This window comes from Panthera tigris, chromosome B2 (assembly GCF_018350195.1).
Source record: "Panthera tigris isolate Pti1 chromosome B2, P.tigris_Pti1_mat1.1, whole genome shotgun sequence".
NCBI lineage: Eukaryota > Metazoa > Chordata > Mammalia > Carnivora > Felidae > Panthera > Panthera tigris.
In genome coordinates this window covers 20144070-20165618 of record NC_056664.1, presented here as the reverse complement: position 1 = coordinate 20165618, position 21549 = coordinate 20144070, and the positions used below count along the sequence as shown (strand labels likewise).

The 21549-nt window shown below is 39.5% G+C and overlaps 1 protein-coding gene and 1 pseudogene across 14 annotated transcripts in view; both read right to left on the bottom strand.

Moving 5' to 3' along the window:
• Positions 1-16828, bottom strand: part of SLC35B3 (solute carrier family 35 member B3) — a 40125-nt gene extending 23297 nt beyond the window's left edge. For 4 of the 14 annotated variants that reach the window (XM_042985746.1, XM_042985747.1, XM_042985748.1 and 1 more), the window contains exons 1-7: positions 16371-16828; positions 14295-14420; positions 12177-12315; positions 10138-10431; positions 7752-7873; positions 4256-4410; positions 2870-2977 (exon numbers count right to left, since the gene is read on the bottom strand). In XM_042985746.1, the coding sequence (XP_042841680.1) occupies positions 2870-2977; positions 4256-4410; positions 7752-7873; positions 10138-10338 (586 nt within the window). In that variant the 5' untranslated portion in view covers positions 10339-10431; positions 12177-12315; positions 14295-14420; positions 16371-16828. The other 10 variants (XM_042985738.1, XM_042985742.1, XM_042985740.1 and 7 more) reach the window with 10 other exon arrangements.
• LOC107179012 lies at positions 425-2214 on the bottom strand (annotated as a pseudogene).
• Positions 16829-21549: the final 4721 nt, after the last annotated feature.

Sequence of the window (21549 nt, the reverse complement as noted above, 5' to 3'; positions counted from 1 at the left end):
GAGACCATGATAAGTGCTCATCAGTTATTCTTAATAATGAAGTATGACCATGTTCTAATTTTCTTACAAAATATTTCCATGGGAGTTGGAAAAGGTCAGCGGTCATGTCACCTTGAGAGGTTGCGGGACCACAGACACCACTGACACCACTTCAGCCCATCTTTATTGTCACCTTCACCCTCAGCACGCGCATGCGCTTTCATTCATACCCACTGTTCCATCACCTCAGTCAACCCTCCCACCACCTCTGTGTGAGGCAAGCTATCATCGTGATCTCTGTTTTAAGGGGAGAGTACAAAGGGCTCTGGCACTTTAGCCAGGGTTATAATTTTAGGTGATCTGAACAGAATTTGAAGCTGTGATTCTGACTGCAAATTGTGCCTTCTCTAAAACTGCTTTTTCAATAAGTAAAAGAGTCAATTACCTCAGTTTCCATACATAATTTTCCTTTGAGAGTTGCTGACACGAAGCGTTCTTGAAAAATCTACACCATGTCAGACACATCTGTAACTATAAGCTTCTTTCTCAGAGGAAAACTCAGTGAAGTAATGATCACCTGTACTCTGAGCAAAGTTGAAACAGATGTTGTAAGAGGTTCCATCAGAATCTTTTGGTTGTTGAAGGGTTACTCCAAGAGGCTGTGCTGGTTACATTTAAATCCATTAACTTAGCCTGGTTAACCAGGTTAGTAAATAAAGAAGGCTGACTAACAGCCATGAAGAAAAATTTTGATTCTTAGGAATAGCAAAGCTGATATAAATCATTTTCTTCATTATGTAGTACCTTTTTCTCATGAATAAATTTTTCCCCTTTCTTCAGAGTTCCTATGAACACGTAAGTATTTTATTTTATTTTTACTCTCCTCCCCCCCATTGAGGATCTACTGGCAATAAATGCAACCATATAAAAGCATAAATTATGAAAAACATAGCCATGATGTGCCCCGCCCCTCAGCCCGGGCCCTAAAAAAAGCCCTTCTGAGGGAGGGAAGAGAAGAACTGCCTAAGAACACTGTTGCCCCTGGGCCTGTGGGAGAAGCCAGGTGCTACTTCAGCATATCTGGTAGTCAGTAGAGCAGGACAGCTCACACAGCTGGCCCTTGAAGTCCAGGTCAATGGTGAAGTCCAGATCTCGATTATTATTGGCACTGGGCTGAATGTCAATGATGCCAAAGATCTCTCCGCCTGTTTTCACTGTCAGGTGGTCCTCCATGTAGAACACTGTCTGCTCCCAGTGTGTGTGCAGGGACTCAGGGCTGGTGGAAAAGCCTGTCCTCTTGGGGCAGCAAGTAACCTTGATGTTGAAGTAGGCCACCAGGGCGTGCTTCACTTGCAGGCAGAAGGGGGAGGTGAAGGTTAGGTCTTCCACCTTGACAGTGTAGATGTCCACCTCCTTCATGAGGCGGGCATTGGTGACCAGCTGCTTGGGGTCCACCACATCCACCAGGGGCTCTCTGATGGCCATGTCTTTGACACAAGATATGTCAAAGCCATATATGTTCTCCCACCAGTGGATCTTCATAGTCTTAGTACAGCCGGTCTTCAATGGTTGTCACATACAGCATGGCTCAGTCTGGGAAGATGAGGCCACTAGGTGTCAGCCACTTGTCTGGAACACCATATTGAGCATCGACTTGTAGAAGGGGCGGCAGTCCATCTACTCACTGATGATGATGTCTACCTTCTTCACTGGAACCTCTACTTTCTCCACCTTCCCCTTGGTGATGGTCACCACACGGTCTAAACTGTTGGTTTTGACAATCTGCACCACATAATCAGAGATACTGGAGCACTGGATCCCAATGACCAATGACCTTGCGGGCTCCAGCCTTGGCAGCAAACATACAGAGGATCCCTTGGCCGGAGCCCACGTCCATTACCATGTTGTCCACAAAGAGGTGTCGGCTATGAAACATGGAGTTTTGGTACACGAGGGTGAGTGCCTCATCTTTCAGTATCTCTTTCGAAATGCCAAAGTGAGCACTGGAATCAAAGTAGTGATCTTTCCATGTCAGCACTGGGCTTCCTGATGCTTTCTGCCTGGCCCCAGGTGACCTCCATGATGCAGTCTGTGGCCTTGGCTGCTGCCACCTTTACCTGCACCTACTCCTCCTCTGGCCACCGAGACCTGCCCTGAACACATAAGTATTTTAAATACTACTTTTGTCAGGCTAGGAGATGGGATGATACTAAGCTTATGAATAAAACTCAACAGTATTAGAATGACAATACTGTGTATATAATAATATAAGAATTTCTCTTCAAGGTCATTAGAATAAAAACAATATTATAACACATTTTTTATTCTTATTTAGTTCTAAATATACAGAATATCTATTTTGTCTTTGAAAAATCTAAATTTTATTTGCAAAATTCCACGGGACACACAAGGAGGAAACTGTTCATGGTGGAAACTTCAAGCACTGTAAGGTTATAGACATATTTAGAGTGCACAGTTCTATGTTAACATATAGCATAACTTTTCCTCTTTAGCTAAAATAATGACAAGTAAATGTGCAATTTAAATTTAAAAAAAAAAAAATAAAAAGTTACTACTGTGATTCTCCTATAACTAATGTGTATACTTCCGATTCAGCCCATAAGAAACTCATCTATCATGTACTGGATCACAGAAGGTTTGACTGGCCGCACAGCCTTTTGTCATGTCAAGATACCAGAGCACTAAAAAGAACTGTTACATTTGCAGGGTTGTAATATTTTTACTACATCTTATACAGAAAGTCCGAAAGCTTTATGTCAGATACGAAAATCATAGATGTCACACTATCGTTTAAAATTCTCATTAAATTATAAAAGTTCTTACTCTAAACCCAAATGCCTGTAAAATCTGAGCAGCACAATTTCCTTACCGGTCAGGTTGAAATTTGGTGCAACCGTGCTGTCAGCTAGGGTGAACCATATCAGGCCAAGGCTCATACATATGGCAGCAGACACATCTGCAATGTTGTAACGCTTCCCTGTGTAAAATAAATGTAAGCCAACCTCATTATGCACATGCCCACTTGACACAGTTTTAGATCTATGTGTCTAACCAAGTATAGCAGGATCTGCTTTTTATATCCAAAGTCAAAAACATACGAAGAATGCTTAGATCAGTGCCTTAGACAGTCACAGAAGGGCTTCGGAAAATTAAATTACCAATGAGCAGCAACATGTCCTTAGGAGTTAGATATGAGATCCTACCTTATCTGTTACGGTGAGTAAATATGAACATTTAAAGTGCATGGACATGAGTGCCTTTTTTACTTCGTGTATGTTAGAAGATTCTGAATTTTCTTACAGCCCATACGTTTACAAAGTAACTAGAGCAATTTTTCAGGCTGCATAACTGTTTAAGTTTGCAACTACCATAATCAGAATTGGTGCAAATGAACCTATTTTAGAAGATCCACATCTAAATAATAAAATCATGTAGTGTAACTTTTTGGTAAGGATTGTTAAGGACGTATTACACATGCATGTGGTTTTTAATAGGGAAGGGTATCAGTACTCTTTCCTGCATCAACAGTTACCCTGAAATTATACGTGAAGTAGTTGACATCCATACTTTCATTTCAAAGGGCTTTTGTGGGAAGGCCTCTAATGTAAAAAATGAAGTCAGGCTGTATAAGAACTTTAGTGAAATAGAGACCCTTGATTGTCAAAACATGAATATTCTGCATGACTGTTATAGAAACAACAAAAATGTGTTCCACTTGCTATCATTGCTTCCTCTTTCGCTCCTATTTCCATATAGCCTGTAACTTAGTTGGGGCTCTAGGAAGTCAGTGAGCCAGCAGAGTTGGTAAAAAAGCAGTTCTGCTCAGGTTAACCTTTACTTCAGTGTGAGAACTGTCCGTGTGTATGATGGAGGTAGAGAGAGGAGCCCTGCAGAGCAGAAGAATGAAAGAATTGAAAAGAGGAGTTTTCTAGGTATTTCTGAGCTACGTCTTCAATAGATGAATGCAGTATTTCTGGAAATGTGATGGATTCCCGACTAAAAGAAAAAATAATTTAAAGAAGTACTATTTTTATTTTTCCCCAGTCCAAATTACTGACGGCAAAGACTAGGGGATATTGCAGAAGTATCAGTGTTTTTATAATACCTTATTTTGATACAATGCCACTCAGAATTGTTCTGATATTTCGAATGTTCATTAAAAAATATTAATTGGAGTTTCATGTTTTTCCTAATGCTAGATGCCATAACAGATCCTATTAGTTTCAAACAGTATGAAAACATATCATTACTATACCTTGAATAAAAACTCCTCCTAGCATAACAGGAATCAATTTGCAGCACTTGAAGATGACTTGGGTGGGATAATTCAGGTAGCCCAAGGAAGTATTTGATAACCCCATAGTACCCACAGTTAGAAAAGCTATTATCATGTAGGTTTTTCCTGGTATTCTGTAAAAGACAATTTTTAAAATCTTCATTTTGGGACCCAATTCACACTATTATAAGATAATGTGTTTACAATGTGTAAATGTCTAATTTCTGATGACTATTTCTACAATTACTGGTGAAATATCACTATTTTAAAGGTTATCACGCTGTATTCATACAAAAGAATGTCGGTAAAAGCAACAATTTACCCTTATTTAATTGATCACAAGTGAGAACTTTCAGCTGTGTGAAACACGGTGTACCACAGAGTTCTACAGATTCTTCTGGATGGTCTGAAACGTTGGTAAGAAGTTTTTTAACAGCAGTTCTACCTACGTATAAAAACCATCTTGACTAAATTTGGAAAAAAGAGTTTTAAAAAATATTGACCTCCATAATGGTAAAAGGAACCTTAACTAATTTTCAACTTCTAAATTGTTGTTTCCTAATGTTCCCATCTAGCATTAGGAAAAATACGTCTAGCCCTTCTGCTAAAATAACCTGAGCAGAGTACCTGCAGAAAAAGTACATGGCAGTTTAAAACGCTGCACGTGATTTTTATTACCACAATGTCATATGGGTGAACTCTAATTCTGTATTCCATAAAATGTTACAACAATTAGCTTCAAGATGAGGTATCTGATTCCCCTCCTCACGATCCCAAATCACTACCTGGGGTCCTATCTGAATTTCCTAAAGGGGATTTTAATATGACATCTTCAGAATTTTGCACTATTATTGTGCACTTTGACTGGATATTTAATGGTCTAAAATAACCCTGTACACTGGTGTGACTAACACGTGAAGTACTATGCACATAATTAGATTATGCTGCATACTTAGATGTAGCTTCCATTTTGGGATTAAATCAAGGCAACAAAATTCCTCCATAGTTTTTATTTGGCTAGATATAAGGCAAAATAATTTACTGGAAAATTCAATTGAAATGTATCCTTCCCATTTACATTTCAATTTTCAGGCCTTTCCTACTCAACCGCTAATAGAGTAGTCAACATTTAAAGTCCGTGTGGAAATAACGTGGCATGCCCATATGCATCAGTGTAGAACACAAACACTGATTTACATGCTGTCTGTGGGGTCTAATCCTCAGTGAGGCATCATCAGGGAAGAACAGCACTACTCTTCCTGGTAATGACAGAAGTCACAGTGGTCAAATTTCCTCAGAGATAAAATGCAAATAGTGGCCAGAAAATTAAAAAAAACCTCAAGTCAGAAAAATCATAAGGGATGTCGATTAAAAAGTACCGCAGCACAGGTCAAAAGAAAACCAGGAGACCTATATTCAGAAGGTTGCAACTCTTGAGAGCAACTTGCCATGGAGACTCATGAAGGCCCCAGCCTCCTCCAGGGGTGTTCGCTCACTGGTGAAACCAGGAGGTTATTAGATTCATCATCCTGCCTCTGGGGTGCTCACTGGGTCTGTTTTATTTAGTATCTCAATTTCTTACTTCTTTAGACATGGTGGGGAAATTGTGACTTTAAATAGCCCCTTCAAAACCAATTTGACAGATCTTCCTTAAAAACTCACATAAAGTAATAACAAAGTTACAAGGTAATCTTTGGTGAAAAATAACGAGTAGCGGGTTCAGGGTATTGCAACTTACAATATGCTTTACCACACAATAGGGAGTGGTCCTCAAAGGTCAGAGAATTTAAGAAACTCCCTTGAGGTCTTAGGACAGCTAATTAGAGGCCATGCCAAGACTCAAATACATGTTTTCTGACTCCATATCCTTTTCTCTTTCAAGTACAAGGTATTCATATAAACATAGGAAGAAAGGGGGGGAAAAAAAAACTAAGCAAAGAATCTGGCTAACTCAAGATTTAGAGAACAGTGGCATTTAAATAAATTCAGAAATATGTGACTGAGCATATTTTCATTGTAACATACCTTTAAAGACTTTTTCTAAAAATGTTTTTAACGTGCCATGGAAATGAAAAGGTTTCAACTCATAATTATCTTCATCTGTAAATTCTTTTCCTACACTCCTTCATTTATGTTTAAATCAAACAGAAATGATTTTATCTTTAAACATGTTACAGTCATGTGGTTTAAAGGCAGGGATAAACATGGCCGGAGGCACACTCCCCATCTCATTTGGGTAGATGACAGGGAGGCATATCTTGGTATCACTTTCCATTTAAGAAAGACAGTGTTAGATTCTTTTACTTTGAAAACAGACGTCCAGCAGTTTGCAATTGGTAATGAATCATCAGGTTTTCCTACATATTAGTCTTGACAGATATATTTAATTACTTTTTATTCTATCACTTGTGACTGAGAATGGCAGTTTTAGAGCATGAAAATAATACAAATGCTATCCTCAGATTCAAACATTTTACTATGACTGCTCTAAAAATTTATTGGCAGTAAAGAGGTTGAGAACTACGAATTAGAACTATGAAGAAATACCAGTGGTATAGACTTAAATATTTAAAATTTTATAGTTATCTTCTTACAAATATCAAAAATATGTTTGTAAGAAAAATAGCAGCTGTGAAAATATCCTATTTTTACTGAAAGATTGAACATTTGTATCAATGAAGATCGAATGTCAGTATTATAGCTCCTTTACTGCATTTAAACTGCCCGATACATACATGAAATGTTCACATATTAAAGTCTGATATGACAGGATAACCACACTTACAGAAGTTACATTCAATTTCCTAACCTCCTCTTGTATATAATCAGGTTTTTATTGCACATTGTTCAGTATACCATTAAAAATATTTTGAGATATTTCTCAAATCTAGATGGTCAATTTAAAATATACTGTTAAACAAGCTCCTGTGGTTTTGATGAAAACACACGTTATGAAATTTCTCTGATGTCTAAACATGCAGTCTCAGGTCCTGGACATTACAAATACAACAATATTAAGCACAGCATATCCCACCAAACATTAACTGTACATTTCAAAGACCACTATAAAAGTGGCATTGATAGTTCATTTCATCACTTTGATCTTAGTAGCACTGTAAGTCTTTCAGTAATCACACCCACTTCAGTGAAATTTATAAAAACACTTATGTACACTTGATACTTTCTCCTGTTTCAAGAAGATACATTTACTGTAAGTTGAGCCTAAACTACATTTTTCTGATAACATTACACTGTAAGAGAGACCACTTTTTTTCAGGGTACAAAGGAAATATATTTAGTATTTTTTAGTAAGTTGATTATACTGATAAAAATTCTTGGGTATTAGATATGTTTTATTAATAGGAAATATGTATATTGCATGTATAATATACCCCATATTCCCAAAACACAAAACAAAAAATTTAACTACTACTAATGAATTTAACTGTCAAAAAAATAAAAACAAGCTACATACCTTCTCCTTTTGTCCTGAATAAGCTGAAGTTCTATTAGGCCAAATATGGAGTAAAATGCAAACTGTACTAAAGTTAGGTACCAGCCAAAGGACTTAAGACCCTCCATTGAAAATATTAATTCCTGTCAAGAGATACATGAATACTGTTAAGTTCTTGGGCAAACCAATTTCTTCACAATAAATTCCTATAAACACAACATTAAAATTTTTTTTTTTACATTTATTTATTTTTGAGAGACAGAGAGACACAGCACAAGTGGGGAGGGGCAGAGAGAGAAGGAGACAGAATCCAAAACAGGCTCCAGGCTCTGAGCTGTCAGCACAGAGCCCAACATGGGGCTCGCACTCACAAACCGTGAGATCATGACCTGAGCCGCAGTTGGACGTTCAACCAACTGAGCCACCCAGGCGCCCCTATAAACACAACATTTTAAAAGAAACCAAGCCTCACCACCACCACCACCAAAAAAACAAACAGAACAAAACAAAACAAAAAAACCCACCAAAAATCAAAACACCATCCAAATCACAAGGCACCTCAAAGGTAAAATTAGAGAAGTCCAGGAGGCCTTTCCAAAGAACTGAGTGAGAAAAACAAAGGGAGGAAGGCTGGCTATAAAGCAACATTATCCTATGCTTTGCTCTTTAAAAAAAAAAAAAAAAAAAAAAAGATTGCCAAAATTAAAAACTGCCCCCAAACATTGAGAAAGGTCCCTGGGTCAAGAACTCCTTTATGATACAATAAATATATTTCATTAGTTTATTATCTCAGACCTGTTTTTTCTATAGGAATTTAATCAGTTCAAACCAATGCTATTTTTTAGAATATCTGGGCCACGGATTTTATGAAATTTCTCCTTGTAAATGGTTACTTATCTAAACACAATGTTGTGTCATGAAGTAACATTTATATTAATTGTTAATAAGCCATTATTAACAAGTCATTAAGAGGTATTCCAATAGTTATTTGGCTTAATCCAATAAATCACCCTCCCTCATAAACTCTGAACTAGATACTGTGTAATTCCCCAAATTTACTTCATGTTCAAGTACGTCTGCAAGGTATTTAGGAATTTTCTGGCACATGAACTAAAAAACATGAAAATAGCTTTATTAAGTACGCTAGCATTCAGATATATTATATATATATATATATATATATATATATATATATATATATATATATATATATATATAACTTCCATTACAAAACCCCACCATTTTCTCTACACTATTTTAAAGCTTTTCTTTCATTTATTTTTGAGAGTCAGAGAGCAAGAGAGAGAGAGCACGAGCCAGGGAGGGTCAGAGAGAGAGAGGGAGAGAGAGAATCCCAAGCAGAATCTGCACTATCAGTGCAGAGCCTGACACGGGGCTCAATCTCATAAGCTGTGAGATCATGACCTGAGCAGAGATCAAGAATCGGACACTTAACCAACTGAGCCACGCAGGCGCCCCTAAACTATTTTAATATGCTAGCAACATCAGTTTTCACAAAGTGAAAATGATGTTTATCTAATTTTAAAAGAATTTTTGCATAGATTATAAAGTCTCTGCTCATTAATCAAACAGAAAAAGATTAATATAAATTTGTACAGCAAACTTCTAATTCATTTTCCTTTCTAATGACTAACTCTGCTCCCAAACTATTTGGTAACAATGGTATTTTGAAGAAGAAATAAAATATTTTTTAACAAGAAATTGCAACCTTTCTTTGATAAAATTTACTATTTTTCATTGTTCTTCATTGTGATATCTGAATTTTTGTATCATCTTCTAGTGGGGAAATTAGTTATTATAAATACTAAGATTTTTAATTCATGTTTTTATTTCACGCTAATACTCCTCATAGCATTTTTACAAGGTAAGGAATAATCAATTCTACCATCTTCTTTATTTATACTTCCTTTTATATTTCATCTATATATGATAATCGAAAAGAATACAATAATTTTTAAGATCACTCTAATGAGCTCCAAGAATCAACCATGGGCTAGAATATGACTTTTGTGTTATTATTCAATTTTATTGGAGAATTATGTTCCAAAATATCAGCGAATACTTGAATCACTCTTTACAAACACATGGGTGCATATTACCCCCATTTTGTTAAACACAATAAATAGTTCAAATTGTGTTCATAATTTTAATTTTTTAAGATGGTCTCTGTTCCTCTCCCATCTGAAATGTTCAACTGTGAAATTTTGATCCCCGAAAAAAGGAGCACACTAACTTTTAGAAAGTCTTTTTCCGTATTTAAAAAACTCAAAAATGTGAATAAACTGGTATCCTATGGAGAAAACTACCTTGGGTAAAACTATTAGTAATGCTCTTATTGACCTCAACTGTTATAAATAATTAGCATCTTGTAAATAAATATTTTTACCTGTAAATATCCATAAATTAGGTAAAATACAAAAACTCCAGCAACACATATGAAAAACTGAGTAAGTTTGTTAAATCTGCTGAGATTTATGCCAAGCACTACAACGTCATCTATTGACTTGATGTGTGGTGACATTGTCTGTGTTTTGGGAGGGACAGTTATAGAAATATATTTCCTGGAACTGTTGAACTTGAGATCCATTGTTCTTGTTTTGCTGCATTCAGTGCTTCCAAATTTATCTTTGTTGGTTTCCTCTCCTTTGTTCAGTGTTTCTTTTGCTTGCTGAGCCAAGTCCTAAAGAAGGAAATTAGCAATTAAAGCAAAACCTTTGGATAAGATACTATGCTCCAAGTAATAGTTCACATCACACTTTAAAAATTATACAGGCGAATCTCATTTTCTCTAGATATTAATATAGTAATTCCTCTATTCAAACTTCTAAGCAACCAAAAACAATGTCTACTCTCCAATTTATGTTTGCCTGGTAAAGACCAATATCGCTAAACATAATGCCATTCTCATTCCCACAGCAAACGTCAAAAGCTAACTTAGTGTTTATTTTTTTATCTTTGTGTTTACTTATCAAAGAAGTAAATATGCTTTGTTTTTATATGTATTAAGGATATAATTTTTAAAGCCCATGACAGTCTATGAGTAACATCTTCAACATTAAAGTTGATCTTGGGGCGCCTGGGTGGCTCAGTCGGTTAGGCGTCCGACTTCAGCTCAGGTCACGATCTCGCGGTCCGCGAGTTGGAGCCCCGCGTCGGGCTCTGGGCTGATGGCTCAGAGCCTGGAGCCTGCTTCGGATTCTGTGTCTCCCTCTCTCTCTGCCCCTCCCCCGTTCATGCTCTGTCTCTCTCTGTCTCAAAAGTAAATAAACGTTAAAAAAAAAAAAATTAAAAAACAAATAAAGTTGATCTTTAATTGCACAAAAAAAACTGATGCTCCCTTAAATACTAATACAATTTAAAATATATTTGCTAAGGATGTTTTAAAATAAACTCAAACAACTATAAGTTACTTTTAAAAAAGCTAGATTTGTCAGAGACTATAGAAAGGATGATATGCTTTAGCAACAGCATTTCTTAGGTTAAAAGGTGTTTCCTTCCTTTGGAAATCATTTTAATTTAAAAAGTCTTTGGGGAGTTGTTCAATGGGATTTCAAGTTTCAGTTATACAAGATGAGTAAGTTCTAGAGACTCACTATAGGACATAGTGTCTATAGTTAACAACATGGTGGTGTGCACTTAAAAATTTCTTAAGAGGGTAGATACCATGTTATACATTTTTAACCACACACACACACACATACACACACACACACACACACACACACACAGGCAAACACATGGAAACTTGTAGAGATGACAGATATATGTATTACCTTGATTATTAGGTGATGGTATCATAGGTATATGCATATGTCCCAACTCATCAAATTGTGTTATGTTAAACATGTGTAGTTTTTTTTTGTATAAAAATTATACCTCAATACAGCTGTTTAAAAAAAAAAGAAATAAAGAAGTCTTTGGGATTATAAAAAGCTGGAAAACATTTTTTGTTAGTCTGTGAAAAAAAGTCATGAGGACTCTGTAGATGACTGTCAGTTTCTCTTTGGATTTATATAAACTGAAAAATGAATTCCAAGTACAGGGTGAGGAGAGAGCAGAGTTAGGACAGCTAAACACATTTATGATGAAAAAATTATCCTAGAAAAGACTGTCTTTCACAACCCCAATGGGGACTAAAATTTAGACTAGTTGAATAAAGAGGATGGATAAGGATAATTTTGACAAAACTGTCTTCATGGCTTAAAATGGCAAGACTTAGTCACTTTGTGATCACTTCTCCTTTGCTGATCACAGAGATTAAGCAGGCCATCTTTAGTAATTTAAATATGGATCCAGGTTCTGAATACAGCTTGTAACTAACCATACTCAGGCATCAAAGAACATTTGTTTTACAGTGCACCCGCCAAATTACTAAAGAGAAAAAGCATAATTTTAGAAAGTTTTACTGTATTTCTTTTCCTTTACCTGTTTCTTCTTCTTTATATATGTTCTTCCTTCCCACACTATGTTTCAATCACTGCCATCTCTGAGTTAAGACTTTTTAAGACATCTTGCAGGACACCCTTGAGATCTGACTTTCTTTATAAATCATGCTTCAAATGATCTTGAATGTAGAAGAAACAAAAACCTGAGTAACTACTTTCCACATGTGTAGGCATGGATACAGAGTACCATTCAAATAAATCTCATCCCCCTTAAGCTTCTCCTCCCTCCACATCTTTCAATCAAGCCCCAAACTGCCCACAATGGACTACTATTTCATTCCAGAAATAGACCATGGACTTTCAAACACCTCTACCTTATGTTAATGATGTTCTTTCAGCCTGATGTCTTCTTTCTCTAGGTCAGGGTTTGAAATAAGCTTTAGCGTTCCTTCCTTTGTGATACCCTCTCTAATTCCCCAGCTGGGAGAGAACAGAACTGAAAAGGCAAGACTCAAATCTTACTTATCTCTCCGTTCTTGGGATCCGGCATACTCTGCACCCTAATAAAGGAACCAAATAAATTGGCTCTTCGTCTGGAAGTCCTGAAACCCCAGCTTGCAATCACTCTGTCTACCTGAGTATGATTTTTCAAATGTACTGTGGTGGTGGCAAACTTTGTGAGCAAAACTAAAAATCTTATGGAAAACAGGTTGAGTAGGATGTGCAAATATTGATTATGTATTTACACGAGAGAACAAATAAAACTTCTAGAAGACCTCTTTCCTGCTTTTGTTAGTATCAAAAATTTGTCCCCAACCATATTCTGCTGAGATGTTTGTAATTTAGCAAAATGCCTGGCATATTGCAGTGACTCAAAAAAATTATAGCTACCCTTATGAGAAAGCAGTACAGCATGGTGCTTTCCCTATGCTTTGGATTTTGACAGATCTGAGTGCACGACCCAGCTTTGCTAACTGATTAGCTGAAGAACCTTAAGCAAATTCTTTTAACCTTTTTGAACTTCAGGTTGTACATCTTTAAAAGGGAGGGGAGGGTGGTAAAAAATGTGCCTATCATAGAATTTTTTTTAGTACTAAATGAAATAAATGTAAAAACATCTGGCATACAGTAAGACCACCAATGTTAACTATTATCCAACTTTTTAGAACCACTGCTAGTGCGATATGGTCGGCTGCTGGGAGACTCACTCCTCTGATGTGCAGTTGGAAATACGAATCGGGACTTCCAACCCGGACTTCTCTTCTGAAATCCAGATCTCTGCTTCCAAATGCTTCTTTGAAAGCATTTCTACTCATGAGTTCCACTGGCACCTCATTTCAAAAATGTTCAAAGCTGGGAGTGCCTGGGTGGCTAAGTCAGTTAAGCCTCCGACTCTTGATTTTGGCTCAGGTCATGATCTCAGGGGTTCATGAGTTTGAGCCTCGCACTGGACTCCATGCTCTCAGTGTGTAGCCTGGTTGCAATTCTCTCTCTCTGCCCCTCCCCCATGCTCTCTTGCTCTCAAAATAGATAAACTTAAATAAATAAATAAAAGTCCAAAGTTGAACTATGTTCACCTCCAAACAAACCTGCCCTTCCTATATTCCCAATCTCACTTATGGTATTGAGCAGAAAATCTGTAAATTATCTTAGATTCTTTCCTTTTCCTCGAAGTTACATTTTGCCAAGGTTCCTGTTGACTCTACACCTGTAAATGTATTTAAAATCTGTTTCTGAACCTACCATTAGCAGCTGTTTTCTCTTGCCTAGATTACTAGGCATCACTAGATTACTGTTTACAATCTCTTCTTCCCTTTCTGATCCCTCTTTCACATTGCTCAACATGAATACCCACTATACTATACCTCTGATTAAGGCCCTATACATTACAAGCTGGGTGATTCTCTGGACTCTCATAGCATTTTATAAAATTTTTTACAAATACCTAAATCATAACAGCATAACTTTTTGCTTTTATGGTTGCTTCTCTTAGAAGCTTCTGAAATCTTTAGGGGAAGAGAAGATATCATCTTCATTATGTTTCAACACATAACAAAAGTGTAAAATATGAAATGAAGGAGTCTACTGCACTCTAGTAAGCACCAATTTAATCAACAGAATTCTGCTCCTTTCCAACAATTTGCCACTTTCAACACACCTATTGGCAATCTTAGGAGCCGCAGATCTGTGCCAGACATGTAGAGTTAAATCCCTTCAGCACTGTCACTTCTTGGACATCTGTGCCAAAATATTGACATCTCCACTGAAATTTCCCACAAAGCATCTGAAATGAACATGGAAATAAATTCATTTCTTTTGCTTACTTGAGGTACCAGTTCCAGAAAATCTGCCTTGCAAGCTTTGCATTTAGAATGCAGTTTTATTAATCAGAACATCACTGGTCAGGTCACATGACTGATGAAGGAAGACACTGTAAACTCTGATGCCCAATAACTGTGATCCTGATGTGTGCCACACACCTTCCGTTTCAGACATTAATGATGGATATTAATCAATATCCACAGAACCTAGGCCAATGTCCTTTCGATGCAGGAAAAATAAAATCAAGCATAGAATTAAACCTGTTTTCAAATTAAATGATCAACATTTTGCTCTGCTTTAGACTGTGAATACAGTAAGCCTTAAACTAAGAACAAAAAACCCCACAGGTGTGAATCACTGCCTGAGGCCTCTCCTGTTCTTAAAGTCAACACATATATTTAACTTTACTTGTTGGTACAAAGCAACTGCTAAAATGGGAAAAGTCAGCATTTTCCGTATATACTGACATCTAAAAATTATAAATAACTGGTAATAACATTGGTTTGCAATGACCCACTTAAGTTAAAAATCTTTCAGTTCATTTCTTAATCTAGTTCTTTTCCAGTCTTTAGAAGAAAAGTCTCCCACTACTAAAGGGTAGAATATGAGGAAATTACATTACAGTGTAAATAACCTGAACATACTTTACTCTGTATTTTGTCATACTCGTTGTTACAAATAAAATAATCTTGCCATTGTATCTACATTAACTGGACTCTATTAATTGTTCACCTATGGGTTATGGTTACAAAACAACAAAAAAAGGGGGGCTCATTTCTTTGTACACACTTCAAATACACGAAGATCAAACAGGGTACTCATTTTTGACAGTTACTCAATTTTTTTCCAAGGGATAAATCTAAGCTTTGGATTTAATATAAAGAAATTAAGTACAAATAACACTCATCCAAATTATTTTCAAATGCTGCCGTATCTCTCTCTTCCAAGGCCCAAACTATCCCAATTCACTTAGGAAAACGTGAATCCAAAAATCTACCCTCGACATCGACATGTGAGACCCTACCTTAGAAGAAATACATATGCCCGACACTAAAAAACCCCACTGTCAGCACACCAAAGCATTCCACCTCCTTTCAGTCTTTAAAAAAAAAAATAAAAAGGCGGGGGAGAAAACTAAGCTGCAAAGACTGGAGAATCTGCATAACTTTTAGTGGAAGATTATGACATAAATTTAATAACCTGGCAAGAACGATCACCTTGCACCGCAAAGCAGATGGACAGCAGAAGACCCTAAGTACTTTATCTAACGCAGAACCCGGAAGTAGCTCTTCACTCAAAAGCAGTCTTGGGAACCCAGGCGACTGCCAGTTCTCCAGAGGCCCCTACTAGTCTAAAATGCCCTGCTGGAAGTGGCCTCACGCCTGAGTCCACAGACCGGGGCCTGAGGGGGTTCTAGCCTGCCGCAGGGCGCAAAGGGGACAAGGAGGGACACACACTCCTCCCTAGAAACCGTGCCAGGTTTCCGTTCTTTAAAAAAGGAAGTCATCCCCGCCCTCCATCCTGCCCTCAATCCCCTCGCCGCACGCTCGTTATAGATGAAGAAGATAAGCTGTGTCCAGGTTCTCTGGGGAGGGGAGGGTCTGGGTCCCGAACACGGCGAAGAGCCGGGGGTACACGTCCACTCCAGAGCCGTTAAGCCACCTGAAAAGGTGACCCCAGCCCGGGTGGCGCCTGCCAGACGGAGCGGTCTCCCCCTCCCCAGGTCGCCATCACCTCCTTCTCCTCTCCGCCTACCCCTGCACTTTCCACAGCGGCCGCCGCCTCCTCGCAAGGTGTTCGCCTCGCCTGCGCCCGCGCGCCACTTCCGCCTACGTGTCCCCGCGCGCGTGCGCAGCTGTGCGGCCCCGCCCCCTCGCCGGCCTGGGGTCTCCCGCGGCGAGGGCGCGGTTACCTTTCGCGCATGCTCTCTCTTCTCAGGAACCTGGATAGAGCGCAGCCAAGGTGGGCACCGCGGTGCCGGGAGTGCGTTCTTGCGCCCTCTAAAATTTGCTTAGGAGTGGGGAGCGCCGATCGGGTAGAGTGTTCTTATCCTTTGATCGGTCCTCGCTTGTTGCTGGTCTCTGAGCCTCTGCAGCCTCCGGGTTGCTTCGGCCTCGTACTCCCGGGTCCCTCCCCCCGTGGGCCACCACGCTGGGGCCACTTCCACTGCCATGACCCTTTGCTGATATTTGGGAAGGAAGACTAGTGGAGAATGTTGAACCCGGAATTAGAAACACTGGGGTTCCCTCTTCCCTCCTCTTGATCCAGATGAGATGGCATAGTCACCCTACCTGTCTCTATTATGTTCTTGCCTGACTTGCACCTGCTTTCTGGTGACAGCGGACTGAAGTCGCACTTGGGTTGCTTCTGACGTTATAATTCACCTTGTAGCTACAGCAACCCCAGGCCTTCCAACGTGACACGAAAGTTGACAGCATTGTTAACACAATGTCACTTACTGCTCAGAATGTACATACATCCCATAGCTCTGCCAGCCATCAACACTAATTTATCCTGCATTTAGGGTTACATCTACGGTCGCTGAGATGTAATGACATGAACCCCAAGATGGGATAGCTGCGATAGCTTTAGGTAACACTAAGGTGGCCCGGAAGGCAAAGATTACTGTAAGGAAGCCAGAACATTTTTTGAGTGCATGATTTGGATACCCATAAAGGGATGGATTGGATTAATGTATATGTTAAAATCAAGTCAGTTTCACACAGCTTTGACAATTTCACAGGCATTATACAGAAAGGGCAACATTTGTATTTTGTATTGGGTGTGAGGGTTTATATCAAAGACTGGCAGGTATCTCCTAGTATAAGCGAGGTGAGTGTGGCTAGGCATTTTTATTTAATCCTTACCAACCTGGTACAAGGTCAGTGTTATCAGCATTTTATAAATGTTGAAATTAGGACTTAGAGAATTTTAATTTCCCACTGAGACAGTAAATGACAAAGCCATTAACGATGCCATACTGTTACCTGAATAATGTGGACTTAAAGGCATTTGAACAACAGTTCTTTATTGAGCACCTATTAAATGGGCATATGCAGAGTTTGCATACATAATCCATAAATTACAAGTATGGGTTCCTTGCCCTGAAGGAGTTGTGGACACAAAAGAAAAGGTAAATGTCAGCATAGAACAACTTATTGTACAAGAGACATCATAAGTTACCCTCTACTTCTGCCTGGACAATTACCATAGCCTTTCTGACAGGACTTTCTACTTCCCCTTTATTTCTCTACTTCCAGTTTCCATTCAGCAGCTTGCTGTTTGCGCCTCCCCCATGTATTATGAGAGCAGAGATTTTGTCTCAGTCACAGCTGTATTGCCATCATCTAGAACAGAGTGCTTGGTACAGTCTGCACTCAGTAAATAGTTGCTGAGTGAATTACCAAGATGCAATGCCAAATGAGGGTTAGGACAGGAGTATGGAAATCCAGAAAAAGTAAAGTATTGGCTGGCATGGCTTATGAAAGCTTCTTCTAAAGGGCAGAACCTAGATGATGAGGATTCCAATGGCTTTGAAATGGGGGAAAGGGGAGGGAAGGCAGTCGGAGCAGAATCAACCAAAATAAACAGAGACATTAAACAGGCAGTAATCGGATTTACAGTAATGCTAATATGCTGATCTCCACGAGCAAAACTAAGACAGGAAAGCAGCTAATAGCTGGTGTGTGAAAATTCAGCCTGGCCTCACCCAGGGCTCATGTATCATTTCCCTCTTTACTAGCAAATTCCATCCTTCCTAGATTGTATCCGTTAGCTATTATCAATTCCAGGCGGACTGGAAAATACATTTAGAGCATAGTTGGAATTTGTTTTAAGCTATGAAAAAGAAAATACTGAAAATGACATGGAATTTAATGTCTGGACATCCTCAAAACCCAAACCAGACCAACCCAAACCAGAAAAACAAACCAGGGAATTGGGAATCAGGAAATGCCTGCATCCAGGAGGCTATGGAAGCTGGAGGCTATGGAGGCTATGGAGGACTCATAGCTGTTTTTCTTGGACAAGCTGGGGTTTGCACATTATCTACCTGGATGACTGTCCAGGGAATCACTAAACATTTAAAGGAAGAACAGCAATCATTTAACAGAAACCAGAAAAGATGAGAAAAGGTGAAATGTAGCAGTTGTCAAAAAAAAAAGGGGAGGGGGATCTGGGGACAGACATGTACAGAGGGAGGGTCATGTGAAGACAGCCAGAGAGAGGAGAGGAGCCTCAGAAGACACCAACCCTACTAATACCTTGATCCCAAACTTCTAGCCTGCAGAACTCTGAGAAAATAAATTTCTGTGGCTTAAGCCACCCAGTCTCTGGTATTTTGTTATGACAGCCCTAGCAAAGAAATACAGCCAGTGCAATATTTTTACATGTCAGATGTGAGGTGAATGACCGACTGAGTAGTACTTGTTACTGAGTCGGTTTTTAACAAATACTGACTCCATTACATCACTGTGATGCCCTAGTGATGACCACCGTGGGAAACTGAAGATGTGCAGCAATGAACTGTCGACTCCTAAGAAATTCATAGTCCTATTGTGTCAAAAGCCTGTGGTGTCCTGACTCATGTTCTGAGCATCACCTCCAATTTTGGACTTGGTTGCGTGGTCGGTTTCATGCAAACTTGTCACTTTTCCCTGACGGCTTCCTTTCTCTATCATTCTTTGCTGTTTTCCCGGAGTCTCCTCTAAAAGTTTGCTAACTCCCATGACAACAACTCACTCCTGGGTTGGCCTTCAACCAATGGGTGACAGTCCCCGATGGGTAAAGCCTCCTGCTCTTACCCTTTAGTGAGGCAGTTCTGGAGGGCCATTCTGTGTGCTTCTCAAGAGGTCCTGGGGAAACTGCATCCTGGTTGCCCAGAGCAGCAACTTTCAAACTGCGTTCTTAGACCATTTCCTATACCTTCCTTTCATTCCTGCACTGCTTCTCACTGGGATCATCTTCCAGATGGCCTGGGCACACACACACAGCTGTCTTAGGTTATCCTTTTTAGGGAAACCAAGCTAAGAAAGTTAGTGTAGGAAGAAAGTCTCAAATGCAGCCCCTCAGGTGACTCACTAGTCAGATGGCGACACCGATACGTCCGGGTGTGCTGGGGTATCACCATCACTAAGGCTCTTCTTAGATGTGGTGGACAGAAGGTGAAGATAAAACACTGGTATGCATGGTAGCTCTAGCATTTGAGTGGGAAGAGATAAGGATGCTTAGAAGATGGCAGAATTCGCTGGCTTTTTTTTTTTTTTTTTTTAACTTTCATGGTCAGCCAGCTCTCAGCTCAGGGCTCACTGGGAGATGTATCAGCATTTAAGGAGACCCTCATCTCTTGCAGCCACAGGACAGGGTGCTAAAATCATGTTCAAGATTTAATTCTAAGGGTGGCGGAGCTGCTTGGTAATCCAATGTGTATCTTTGACGGGTCTCTAATGTTAGGATCAGGGGAGGAGAAGGATCCTGAGACTAAGAAGGGGAAAATTATGTCGGTGATCTTGGGAACCTTAAACCTTGAAACTCCCTTAATCCCTTTGGGCTAGTAGAAGCAACCCTTACCCCCCACCCCCACCCCCAACACACACACCCTTGTTTAGGGAGAATCACTCCCACCCCCACCTGAAGACCATGAAAAGACCTCATCAGAGACAGGTGCTTGACAGGGTCATGCTTATCCTCAAGATCTGCTCCAATCTCTCCTCATTGCCTCCAGACTAAAAATTAGGGTGGGCTCTTATTACAGCCTTAGTGGGGAAGTGCAGTCCCTTCTTTGGCAGGAAATGGTTTTGTCACCCAAAGAATCACTAGATCTAGCCGATAAGAACCGGCAGGAATCTAGAGGACACAGGCTAGACTCTGGGAGTGGTTATTGCAGGTTGTGGACTTTGTGGGGTAGTGGAAGGGGACAAAATATCAGGCTGGATAAGGGAGGATTTAATGACATATTAGTAGTCTCCATGATTCAATTTAATAGCTGGGCAAGGTCACCTAGAGGCAGTCCCCATGCCCTGCTGAGATTGTTCACTGAAGCTTAAATGCAGTGGAAGCCCCCAGTAAATGAAACAGGGTTGGCAAAATGGTCTTGACAGAATATTGAGGAAGAAATCAGGGAGGTGGTATTTTTGGAGTGAATTTTTAATGGGAGGGCAAAGAACCCGACATGTGACTATATTGCCTGGGAAGGCTAGGTGGGCACTGCCTTCAATAAAGCAATAATGAATATCCTTTGAGAAGTTTAGGGTCCTCTATAAGCCCAGGCTGAAGTAGGAGATGCTTCCATGGAACAAGGATCCCGAATAATCAGTGGAGGATGACAGGGGTGAGAGGATTCCAGAAGAGCAAAAGCCCTGTGGTAGCATTTAGCCAACAGAAGGTGGATGCAATTACTAACACTAGTAGCAAAACCAGAGTGGCATCAGGTTGCCTTGGTCTGCGGGCTCACAGTCAAAGTCTTTCTAACGGTAAGGCAGATGTGTATTTAAGCATATTGTTCACCTTGAGTAGCCATAAAAACAAACAGAAGAAGTAGTGAGCAAAAGGCTGACATTAACTGCCTTAATACGAGTAACCTCACATTCAGACCCATCAAGTGAGGGGGAAGCCAGGTCCCTTGAGGAAGAACCCTGCAATGCCACTACAAATTACCTACAATAAATGTTCCCAACACATTCCCCAAGGGACCAAAAGCCATTTGCCCAAGGAGAAGCACACTGTGGAAAGTGAATTACACAGGGACTAAATCTGCGTCATAGTGTGTCCACTGCATCTACGGATTCCCCCAGGTATAATTGGTACTGACATGCTTAGCAACTGATAGATCCCCCTCTGACCTGTCGTAAGAGTTCTTATGCTAGGAAGGGCCAAGGTAAAGCTCCTGAAATCATTTCGCCTCCCTGGACCAGAATAAAAAACCGGAAGCTTATTGCACCCGAGAGGGATTGTAGAAATTGCATCAGTAAACACTTAAAAAATGTAGAGATGATGATCTCTGTCATAACCCATTCAATTCATCTTTTTGGTATTTGAAAAAATTAGTAGTAGCATGGTGTATTTTGGTAGATTTTGGAAACTTAACCAAGCGA